The sequence below is a fragment of the Sinohyriopsis cumingii genome, chromosome 2 (assembly GCF_028554795.1).
Source record: "Sinohyriopsis cumingii isolate HCF-2022 chromosome 2, ASM2855479v2, whole genome shotgun sequence".
NCBI lineage: Eukaryota > Metazoa > Mollusca > Bivalvia > Unionida > Unionidae > Sinohyriopsis > Sinohyriopsis cumingii.
Genome location: NC_142962.1, coordinates 58,286,559 through 58,299,774, shown reverse-complemented (window position 1 = coordinate 58,299,774; position 13,216 = coordinate 58,286,559). Strand labels below are relative to the sequence as shown.

Sequence of the window (13,216 nt, the reverse complement as noted above, 5' to 3'; positions counted from 1 at the left end):
GAACCCTGGCAAACCCAGGGAAGAACCACCGACCCACGACAAGCTACTGACAGGCTTTCCCACATACCATGCTAGCTGAGCCTTGGACTCGAACCCACGCAGACAGAGGTGAGATGACAGTGATCTGGAACGGTAAGCACTTTAGACCACTCGGCCACTCAGGGCCCCAAAGAATGTAATAAAAGTTGTGGGAAACACATAAAACAAGGTATGGACATGTATGATGTGTCCAAGATTAAAGTATTACTGTAAAACATGACCTTAACCCTAAGGTATACATGTTAAGAAAGCATGTTGCAGAATGAACTGTCTAATCTTCATAACAATTCATGCAAAGAATGAAGAAAATTCATCAATGGTTGAGAAATACATGCAAAACGAAAAATCTGAACCACAACTATAATGCAACTGGTGTACAACTCAATGAAATTTTTAGCAGACAGACAAACATAAGGACATCGTAACATTATATGCTCCACATCAGAATTTTAATCTGGGGGATTTATTAAATATAAACACATTAAAAAACTTTAACCAAAACCTTAACACAAACTTACTTAAGACCTTGACTCCAAGATCAAATAGGCAAGCAAGCATGAGACTGAATAAATTGTTTTATCTTCGTAATAATTCATTCCATGTTTGAAGAAAATCCATTATGCAGTTTAAGAAATATAAAGAAGAAGAAAAAATTCAAAAACATACCACGTATTTATTTTATATCACTTTTATGTGACCCTGACTCCAAGATTAATGGGTTAAATATTGTCTTATCTTCCTAATGATGAAATATTGTCTTATCTTCCTAATGATCTATGACAAGCATGATAAGAATGTATAACTGTGTTTAGGAAATTATTAGCAAATGAAACAACTTTAACACAAACCGTAATGCATTATTTTCTATAACTGTAACCTTGACCCCAAGAAAAATGGGGCAAGTGAGCATGTCACAGAATGAACTGTCTTAGCTGAATGATGATCATGCCAAGTATCAAGAGGGGTTAAGGAAATATATGCAAATGAAACTTTAAAAAAAACCTTAACAAATTGTTAACAAGACCAAGACAAGCAAAACCCACATCTTAAGTATCTATTAAGTCTTGATTGATAAAAACATATTTGATAAAGTTACTGATTGAATAAATTTGAATGCAAGCCTCCAATTTACCTGATGAGGATGAGAGCCTCCACAAGTATGCACTTCTCCATCTGAGAAAGCTGTTCTGGGTCACTGCTGATGGTCTGGATTGTCTTGTACAACTCATCAAAAACAGGCTAAAATGATAAGATAGTTCATTCCAAGAGACCCAAGTATGACTGATATGGCTCACCTGGCTGATGTAACTTAACAGCTGACATTTTCAGTAAGCATGCTAATGTAATGTAAAAACACACACCCCATAAAGTTTATATGTTTTAAAATATTCTGATAAAAATTCTAAAGATTAAGTCATAAATAAGTACAGTAAGTTGCTCTTAACTGAATTAATTTTGCTAATTTTATTGACAAAAATGTGTTCAAAAGGTATTTAATAAGTACAGTCTTTTTATTGTAATCAAGTCATCCATGTTCTTAATAATAATAAACCCAACAGATCAAAAATATGCCTTTAAGAGTGATAACAACCTCAGCCAATCAGATTCAAGATTCACCTTATTAATATGTAATGATAATGCTTACTTTCGAAACTGCCCAAGATCTTTATGTAAGCCTAAATTCCAATTTAGACCAAAACTGGATCAGAATTATAGATTCAGGAGTATTAAAAAGCTCTAACATCAGGGACCTGAGCTATGATGACCCACTGCCTGCCCTAGCATTATGTGTCTGAGCTATGATGACCTTAATACTGCCCTAGCATTAGGGACCCAAGTTATGATGACTTTATTCCTGCCCTAACATTAGGGACCTGAGCTATGATGATCTTACTCTGCCCTATCCCTAACATGAGGTACCTGAACTAGGATGACCTTACTCTGCCCTATCCCTAACATGAGGTACCTGAACTAGGATGACCTCACTCCTGCCACAGTAGCGTTAAGTATCTAAGGTATGATGACCTTACTCCAACCTGGCATTATGTATCAACGCTAATGCCAATTCCAATTTCAATGCCAATGCTGATATCAATACCAATGCCAATGTTGACACCAATGCCAATTTCAATGCCATTACCAATACAAATAACAATGCCAATGCTGATACCAATATCAATACCTATACCAATGCCAATACCAATGCCTATACCAATGGCAATACCGATGCTTATAGCAATCCCAATACCAATATCAACACAAATACCAATGCCAAATATCAATGGCAATACCAATGCCTGAACCAATGCCAATACCAATGACTATACCAATGTCAATATCAATACAAATACCAATATCATTGGCAATACAATGCCTATACCAATGCCAATACCAATGCCAATATCAATACAAATACCAATGGCAATACCAATGCCAATACCAATACAAATAACAATGCCAATGCTGATACCAATATCAATGCCTATACCAATGCCAATACCAATGCCTATACCAATGGCAATACCGATGCCTATACCAATCCCAATACCAATATCAACACAAATACCAATGCCAAATATCAATGGCAATACCAATGCCTGAACCAATGCCAATACCAATGACTATACCAATGTCAATATCAATACAAATACCAATATCATTGGCAATACCAATGCCTATACCAATGCCAATACCAATGCCAATATCAATACAAATACCAATGGCAATACCAATGCCAATACCAATACAAATAACAATGCCAATGCTGATACCAATATCAATGCCTATACCAATGCCAATGCCAATGCCAATTTCAATACAAATACCAATGCCAAATAAAATTAAATTCAATAATAAATACTCCTCCAATGATTCGTTCTTGTTCGGCATAACGCCCATGAATATAATATTAATAAATATGAGACTTCCCCCATCACCATAATCATGTATGTTAAATTCAATAACAAAAAAACAATTATTTTTGTCCCCTCGAGATCATCATCTCGCTGCAGAATCTTCCTTAATCCTAATAATAATATTGTTTCTGGAAGTTTCTGCAGTCATCATATGGGGCAGAATCACGATGATAAATACTCCTCCAACGATGGTATTGGTTTATTTGTTCTTGTGTTATATTCGACAATTAATTGATATCTTGTTCCGCCGCAATCTATACACAATGGAATTTTACCACGAACTCCACAAGAGCAACTAATACATCACTGAGGACCTCGTGAATTATTTGATTTTCTTGATACTTTTTTATGATCACCACAAAAATCACCACGACAATTTCTTCCACATAATTTAGTGGAACCCTGAAGAAGCCAGGTACATTTATTGACCATCTTATATTTAATATCTTTATTTAATTGGTGATTAAAAGAAAAATTAATTAGATATATGGATATTAAATCTAATGAGCGAAAAAAATTGTGATGTTATTTGTGACGTGACTAATACAACCAGTATATTTTCAAGCAGATCTTTAAAAGAAAAATATTTGTGTCTCAAGAACGACCCGACATTTACGCTAGACACGCTATTCGACAACATTACCAACAAAGACGCGCGTGTGTTATCTAGAAGAAGTTATTTCATGTTGTGCAATTATTATAATATTTTCTCCGCCTCAACGTTAGATGAATCTGTTTCAGTACAAACTAAAGAAGAAGCAATTCAGAGTCTTCAATCTGAATGTAAATCAACATATCATCTTCCTGGTGTGATTATTCAGCACTTTAAAAACTTTTATAATTTCTGTCCAACAAAGACTTTGAATCAGTCGCGGATAAGTTTTTAGGGCTATCATCCGTTACTGAAATTATACCGAAATTCAGATTGAGATATCCTGTATTCGACATCGATTCGTTCTTCAAACAATACCGAGAATGCATCAATTACGGAGATTTAATGGGAACCTCGAAAGATTCAGAAGAAAGACTCTCTCACGAAGAAATTATTGATTATTTTTCACAATTATGCAACTGCGACCGCGATAAAATATTTTTATTCACAACAACACACGGATATCATGTATTATGTAAATGTGAACCCATATCGTTCGATGATCAGATAGAATTAATTAACAACGCTGGTAAGGATAATCCAACATGGAAGTTAGATAAACAGGCTGGACTACATAGCATAAAGTTATCCGGGACAAAATCGAATAAAATCAATTCCGTTTGTAAAAGATTAATATCAGGACAAATCACAACCGCGCGAGATTTATTGGTCTGTCCTACGTTAATACAACCGCGTGAAATAGAATATATCAAACCAGCGCATGTTGATCTTGGTGATTATGCCAATGAGATCTCCCAGCAGGATCTCGAGAAAATATCGATCGAGTTAACTGGAGAACCAGATCAATTAATTACCGTCACTGCGTCATCAAGAAACAGATTAACGGTACAATGACGACCAGGACACTATTGCAATATATGCCAACGACGTCTTGGTTGGAATGAGATTAATGATCATCCTGAGGACAAATGTGACAATTGCTTGATATATGTCCACGCAGATAGCTTTGTTGTTACCTGCCCTCATAGTAATGGAAAAATAATCATACAAAATAGTTACAATAAACAGATCCATGAGTACTTTGCAGGGGCAACCAATAACGTTGTTGATGATGTAGCTAAATCATTACCGGAGGACCAGAAAAATCCGGAATACGTTAAATATTTGATGTCGGCCAAATACAGGAAGAAAACTCACCCTGGAACATTTATCGATAAGACACCCGATTACAATTACACGAGTAAACCCTTACATGAGTCTGGACCGGGATGTAAAATCATCTGCAGCGACTACATGCATGGATCTTATTGTGGTATGGGAAAATCTATCGCGGTGATATCATCGATAAACGAAGACGACTCTGTGTTGCATTTGTCCTACCGAATCACCTTTACAGAGAAAGTTAAGGTCGATTACGGATTTGAATCTTACAGGGACATCACAGGTGATATTGTACTCGATAAATCAAGAAAAGTAATAGTTCAGTGGGAGTCTTTGTTACGCGTAGAAGGAGTTCCTGACATGATTATCGTTGATGAATTACACGGAATAATGCGTCAATGTTATTCAGGCTGCAACAAAAGTTTATTCGATAAATTTGCTGGACTAATTGCGATGGCTCCTCGTGTAATCGTGGCCAATGCCAACGTGAACAACGAGGATTTGATTCTATTTTGCGATAAATTAAACCGTCCTGACATGAAATTCGTAATGAATAAATATAAACCTGATCATGGTAAGAAATTCATCGTGGAGAACGATCATAAAGATAATTATGTTAATCTTCTGAAACATTTATCAAGCAGAAAACGAGCTGTAATCTTTACACATAACAAACTGAACGGGTCGTATTTCGTTGAGCAACTCGCGAAACAATTACAACATCTAAACTATCGTGTGACAAATACTATCACGCCGATACCAACGCGGCAGAACGAGCAAAAGATTTCTCAGACATAAATAACGCATTCAATGACATTGATGTTGTAATATTCAACCACACCATCGAAGCAGGAGTCAGTATCGTCAATAATCGATTTAAGGTATTATTCGTGTTCTCATCCGAACTAGGATCAGTCGAAGCGACTAAACAGGCCATTCACAGATTTAGGTGCATTGATGAGATTCACTATTCATCAACATCTAAGGTCTATAAAAATCTACCCACGACCAGGGACGACATAATCACAACTATCATCAACAAGGAGAAGAATCTCACTGAGAAAGAAAAATCATTTAGAATGCCGACTCCAGGAGAACTAACCACGCCGTTCGGGTATGCGTTTATCAGCTACATCATCGAAGAAAATAACTCCAAGATGTACTTTACGCCGCGACTAATCGAAACAATGAGAAATAGCAGTTATGAGATAGTACAAACTGAACCTGATGAATACAAACTATGGCTGACAAAAAAAAATATGAAAAAAGCTACACGCGATGAGATTAAGGCCGATCCCATCGTTGATGAGTTCCTTAAGATGTCAATCGGGACAAGAATAAAAAACGCTGCTGTTGGTGAAAATGACGTTACTATTAGCAATGACACCAGTGAAGATAACAATGACGCCGGTGAGGATAATAATGATACCGGTAGTAATAATAATAATGATGCCAGTAGTATTGGCGATGATGATTTACCGAAATATTATCGTTACCGAGCAAATGATAATCTAGAACCATATGAAAAGAAATTAAAGTACATGAACTATTTGTTTTAGCGCAATTGTTCCAAACTAAGCGAAGATGAAATAGAATACCTCCACAAGAAATCCACCCAGATGAAACGAGCACAACAGGTAATTGTGAATAATTTTAACAACGGTGACATCACAGAAACATTTAGATCAGACAAATTGGCCCCGCGAGAAAAATTAACAATAATCCACGACGTCCTTAAAATGTTTTCGTTGCCTGATATTGTTCCTGACAATTTATGTCTGTGACGGTACATCGAGGAAAACTTATATCAGACATGGAGGCTGCGATGGCCAATCCAACTCGCATGGAAAAGTATAATAATTTTATCAGACATTTCTCAACAATCTTTCCTGAGGCCCATAATAAATCAAGAACAAAAACATCAAAATTAACAACAAAAAATATCATCGCGAAAATTAAGATGATATATAAGGGATTCGCCACGGAAATGAAATCGGTTGACAGTAAAAACACCAATCGAGGTGATTATACAATATATTATCCTAGTTGGCCTGAATCAGATTTTATTAACAATGATACATGGAGAAACACGCTAAGCCCCGAAGAAGGTTATTTTGGTGGTAATGATATCAAGATCGCTGATGATCATACCAGATGGTTAAAATATCACATTTAGATCATAAACAGATGGTTCAGCAGATATGAAGAACAAAATCAATAACATGATGATTGAGGAAAGTGACACAAACAATATATTTATTAGGAATGTGTCACTTTCCTCGCACATAAGATAATGTGAGATAAATTTAATATCCTAATGATAATCCAAGGGCCTTTTTTCGCCGATCATTGGGGAGATTCATTTCTGGATCAAACATCTAAAATTGTATGGAGCATTAATGGATGATTCAAGTTATTTGATCCTCAAGGATGAGTTAAACACAAAAAAAACCCATTAATTTTTCTCACCATATGTTAGCCATAAACATATTTGACATCCTGATTGATAACGTTATACATTCGGACTTTATCAACAGAGAAATCATCATCATGGAAGTACACAACCACTGACTTGCTGGAAGATTCAAACATATACTGAAGCAGCATCAGACCTCAACGAAAGAAGATATTCGTCGATATGTATCGTGAAGAACAAACCTGCTGCTGGATCTATGGTGCATATCACATCATGGTGTTGGATTTTCAGACCACTGAACTGAGATGAACTAGCATGAAGATGTCTACATGAATCGCATCAGAAAAATAATTATTATTTTTTTTTCACACTGAACTCCATAAATATTCAAGAAATGTGGGACTTCAATCACAATTAAACATCTTTGATGATGTCATCGGACCTTTGACCCAGAAATGACCTTTTCACGGTCATGGTTGAACTCCCATAAATATTAATAATATGAGACTTCAACCATCAAATATCAGAATGACCTTTAACCTGTCAAATTTGAAACAAATAACAAATAGCGATGATCTACGTATATTATTATGGTGCTGTGATGAAATATCCGAACTATTTCAGTGCGATGATTGATCTGGATTTAACAATCGATGACATTCTTGGTAAAACACCCAATATTATTATAATTAAGTCGATCCGCGAATCAGACATTGTGTGATTTAACATTATTATGTGATTCAACGGCTGATCTGGCATTGCGTGATTCATACTTCACTGAAACATTATCATGTGATTCAACATTATTATGTGATTCAACGGCCGATTCAACATTATCATGTGATTCATACTTCACTGAAACATTATCATGTGATTCATACTTCACTGAGTATCATGTGATTCAACGGCCGATCTGACATTGTGTGATTCAACATTATTATGTGATTCAACATTATCATGTGATTCATACTTTACTCTGTGATTCAACGGCCGATATCCTGACTGTGGAAAAGTGCACAAATCATATATATATAGAAAATGTACACTTTTCCACACTCACATGATAATCGAAATATCTACCAAAGGGCCTTTTTTCGCCTCACATTTTGACAAACTGTGGATTTGACAGATCTGTTGGATGTTAGTGTCATTTAGTGAAATTAAATTTATACAATATGCCATTTAGGAAAAGGATAGTTGATACATCTGATGATCGATTTATTAAAAACAAACCTATTACTTCTAAAATATCTTATAGAGTATTACCAGGTGGTATTACTGCATTATGTATTTCCAATCGACGTTGTGCTGGTTTTTCACAAAATTCTACAGACGGCCGCTAAACCGTAATGAGCTAGCACGAATACGTCTCAAGGATAAATATCGCGCGAGAAAACAATCTTCACCTGTAGACGCCGGGAACAATTAGTTTAGGTTTGACATAATCAAATCGACCTAAAATTTTTATCAATGACGATGTCATTATGGATTTTATCGACACACAGTGAGATCTTTCTGAAATTAAATTCATTTAAGCGCGTATTATACTCGTGGGCCATTTTATCTAATTGTTTCTGCTGCTCAGCTATGTTGTTCATCTTCGCAATGATCTCGCTGCTGTACTCATTTAACGATTTATTCATGTTGTCATTGACTCTGTTATTTATTTTTATGATAACTTGTTGTAGGGTTTTATTATCCTCGAGAATTTTGTTACATTGGTCCTTTGTTTCACTTAAATCTTTTTTTAGTTGATTATTCTCCTTGGTCAGATTATCCAATGAAGTTTGGGTTGATTTTAGTTTATTTTTGTATTTTAAGATTTTCGATTCGGATTTGTTACTTGATTCAGTCTTGTTACTCGATTCAATACTGTTCGATGCGGTTTTGTTGATTAATCTGACCGATGTGGCCCTGTCATCAGTCTTGTTGATTAATATGACATTACTGTTACTTGATTCAATACTATTCGATGTGGCTTTGTTGATTAATCTGATATTACTGTTACTTGATTCGGATTTGTTACTCAATTCAGTCTTGTTGATTAATCTGACCGATGTGGCACTGTCATCAGATTTGTTACTCAATTCAGTCTTGCTGACTAATCTGATATTATTGTTGTTTGATTCGGAGTTGTTACTCGATTCAGCATTGTCAGATTTATTCGATTTGGTCTTGTTGATTAATCTGACATTATTGTTGTTCGATGCGGTCCTGTCATCAGATTTATTCGATTCAGCACTGTCAGATTTATTTGATGCGGCTTTGTTGATTAATCTATCATTATTACTGTTCGATGCGGATTTGTTACTCGATTTGGTTTTGTTGTTTAATCTGACATTATTGTTGCCAAGTAATTGTTATTGCTGTAATGTTATTGTAGTGTATCTGGTAATAATAAAAAGTTGTGATATATTTTTGCATTTTTACTATTTTGTGAAAAAATTAAATAATTATGCCGCAGAAGACAACATTAACTAAACAACAAGAAAGCGAAATAAAGCTGTTGAGAGGTAAAATGACGGCCAAGGACATAGCTGATAAGTATAAAATAGGCTATACGCGGCTATATGAGATATGGAATAAAAATAAACAAAATAATATTAAATCGAGCAACAATGTCAGATTAAACAACAAAACCAAATCGAGTAACAAATCCACATCGAACAACAATAATGATAGATTAATCAACAAAGCCGCATCAAATAAATCTGACAGTGCTGAATCGAATAAATCTGATGACAGGACCGCGTCGAACAACAATAATGTCAGATTAATCAACAAGACCAAATCGAATAAATCTGACAATGCTGAATCGAGTAACAAATCCGAATCAAACAACAATAATATCAGATTAATCAGCAAGACTGAATTGAGTAACAAATCTGATGACAGTGCCACGTCGGTCAGATTAATCAACAAGACTGAATTGAGTAACAAATCCGAATCAAGTAACAGTAATATCAGATTAATCAACAAAGCCACATCGAATAGTATTGAATCAAGTAACAGTAATGTCATATTAATCAACAAGACTGATGACAGGGCCACATCGGTCAGATTAATCAACAAAACCGCATCGAACAGTATTGAATCGAGTAACAAGACTGAATCAAGTAACAAATCCGAATCGAAAATCTTAAAATACAAAAATAAACTAAAATCAACCCAAACTTCATTGGATAATCTGACCAAGGAGAATAATCAACTAAAAAAAGATTTAAGTGAAACAAAGGACCAATGTAACAAAATTCTCAAGGTTAATAAAACCCTACAACAAGTTATCATAAAAATAAATAACAGAGTCAACGACAACATGAATAAATCGTTAAACGAGTACAGCAGCGAGATCATCGCGAAGATGAACAACATAGCTGAGCAGCAGAAACAATTAGATAAAATGGCCCACGAGTATAATACGCGCTTAAATGAATTTAATTTCAGAAAGATCTCACCGTGTGTCGATAAAATCCACAATGACATCGTCATTGATAAAATTTTAGGTCGATTTGATTATGTCAAACCTAAACTAATTGTTCCCGGCGTCTACAGGTGAAGATTGTTTTCTCGCGCGATATTTATCCTTGAGACGTATTCGTGCTAGCTCATTACGGTTTAGCGGCCGTCTGTAGATTTTTGTGAAAAACCAGCACAACGTCGATTGGAAATACATAATGCAGTAATACCACCTGGTAATACTCTATAAGATATTTTAGAAGTAATAGGTTTGTTTTTAATAAATCGATCATCAGATGTATCAACTATCCTTTTCCTAAATGGCATATTGTATAAATTTAATTTCACTAAATGACACTAACATCCAACAGATCTGTCAAATCCACAGTTTGTCAAAATGTGAGGCGAAAAAAGGCCCTTTGATAGATATTTCGATTATCATGTGAGTGTGGAAAAGTGTACATTTTCTATATATATATGATTTGTGCACTTTTCCACAGTCAGGATATCGGCCGTTGAATCACAGAGTAAAGTATGAATCACATGATAATGTTGAATCACATAATAATGTTGAATCACACAATGTCAGATCGGCCGTTGAATCACATGATACTCAGTGAAGTATGAATCACATGATAATGTTTCAGTGAAGTATGAATCACATGATAATGTTGAATCGGCCGTTGAATCACATAATAATGTTGAATCACATGATAATGTTTCAGTGAAGTATGAATCACGCAATGCCAGATCAGCCGTTGAATCACATAATAATGTTAAATCACACAATGTCTGATTCGCGGATCGACTTAATTATAATAATATTGGGTGTTTTACCAAGAATGTCATCGATTGTTAAATCCAGATCAATCATCGCACTGAAATAGTTCAGATATTTCATCACAGCACCATAATAATATACGTAGATCATCGCTATTTGTTATTTGTTTCAAATTTGACAGGTTAAAGGTCATTCTGATATTTGATGGTTGAAGTCTCATATTATTAATATTTATGGGAGTTCAACCATGACCGTGAAAAGGTCATTTCTGGGTCAAAGGTCCGATGACATCATCAAAGATGTTTAATTGTGATTGAAGTCCCACATTTCTTGAATATTTATGGTGTTCAGTGTGAGAAAAAAATAATTATTTTTCTGATGCGATTCATGTAGACATCTTCATGCTAGTTCACCTTGGTTCAGTGGTCTGAAAATCCAACACCATGATGTGATATGCACCATAGATCCAGCAGCAGGTTTGTTCTTCACGATACATATCGACGAATATCTTCTTTCGTTGAGGTCTGATGCTGCTTCAGTATATGTTTGAATCTTCCAGCAAGTCAGTGGTTGTGTACTTTCTCTGTTGATAAAGTCCAAATGTATAACGTTATCAATCAGGATGTCAAGTATATTTATGGCTAACATATGGTGAGAAAAATTAATGGTTTTTTTTGTGTTTAACTCATCCTTGAGGATCAAATAACTTGAATCATCCATTAATGCTCCATACAATTTTAGATGTTCTTTGATCCAGAAATGAATCTCCCCAATGATCGGCGAATAAAGGCCCTTGGATTATCATTAGGATATTAAATTTATCTCACATTATCTTATGTGCGAGGAAAGTGACACATTCCTAATAAATATATTGTTTGTGTCACTTTCCTCAATCATCATGTTATTGATTTTGTTCTTCATATCTGCTGAACCATCTGTTTATGATCTAAATGTGATATTTTAACCATCTGGTATGATCATCAGCGATCTTGATATCATTACCACCAAAATAACCTTCTTCGGGGCTTAGCGTGTTTCTCCATGTATCATTGTTAATAAAATCTGATTCAGGCCAACTAGGATAATATATTGTATAATCACCTCGATTGGTGTTTTTACTGTCATCCGATTTCATTTCCGCGGCGAATCCCTTATATATCATCTTAATTTTCTCGATGATATTTTTTGTTGTTAATTTTGATGTTTTTGTTCTTGATTTATTATGGGCCTCAGGAAAGATTGTTGAGAAATGTCTGATAAAATTATTATACTTTTCCATGCGAGTTGGATTGGCCATCGTGGCCTCCATGTCTGATATAAGTTTTCCTCGATGTACCATCACAGACGTAATCGATAAATTGTCAGGAACAATATCAGGCAACGAAAACATTTCAAGGACGTCGTGGATTATTGTTAATTTTTCTCGCGGGGCCAATTTGTCTGATCTAAATGTTTCTGTGATGTCACCGTTGTTAACATTATTCACAATTACCTGTTGTGCTCGTTTCATCTGGGTGGATTTCTTGTGGAGGTATTCTATTTCATCTTCGCTTAGTTTGGAACAATTGCGCTGGAACAAATAGTTCATGTACTTTAATTTCTTTTCATATGGTTCTAGATTATCATTTGCTTGGTAACGATAATATTTCGGTAAATCATCATCGCCAATACTACTGGCGTCATTATTATTATTACTACCGGTATCATTATTATCCTCACCGGCGTCATTGTTATCTTCACTGGTGTCATTGCTAATAGTAACGTCATTTTCACCAACAGCAGCGTTTTTTATTCTTGTCCCGATTGACATCTTAAGGAACTCATCAACGATGGGA

General features: G+C 35.2%; 1 protein-coding gene across 1 annotated transcript in view; it reads right to left on the bottom strand.

The window, feature by feature from the left end:
- Positions 1 to 13,216, bottom strand: part of LOC149804946 (exportin-5-like) — a 119,081-nt gene that overhangs the window by 46,173 nt on the left and 59,692 nt on the right. Inside the window, exon 16 of the mRNA XM_089946115.1 lies at positions 1,172 to 1,278. Coding sequence (XP_089802241.1) covers positions 1,172 to 1,278 — 107 coding nt within the window. The remainder of the gene's footprint in view (positions 1 to 1,171; positions 1,279 to 13,216) is intronic.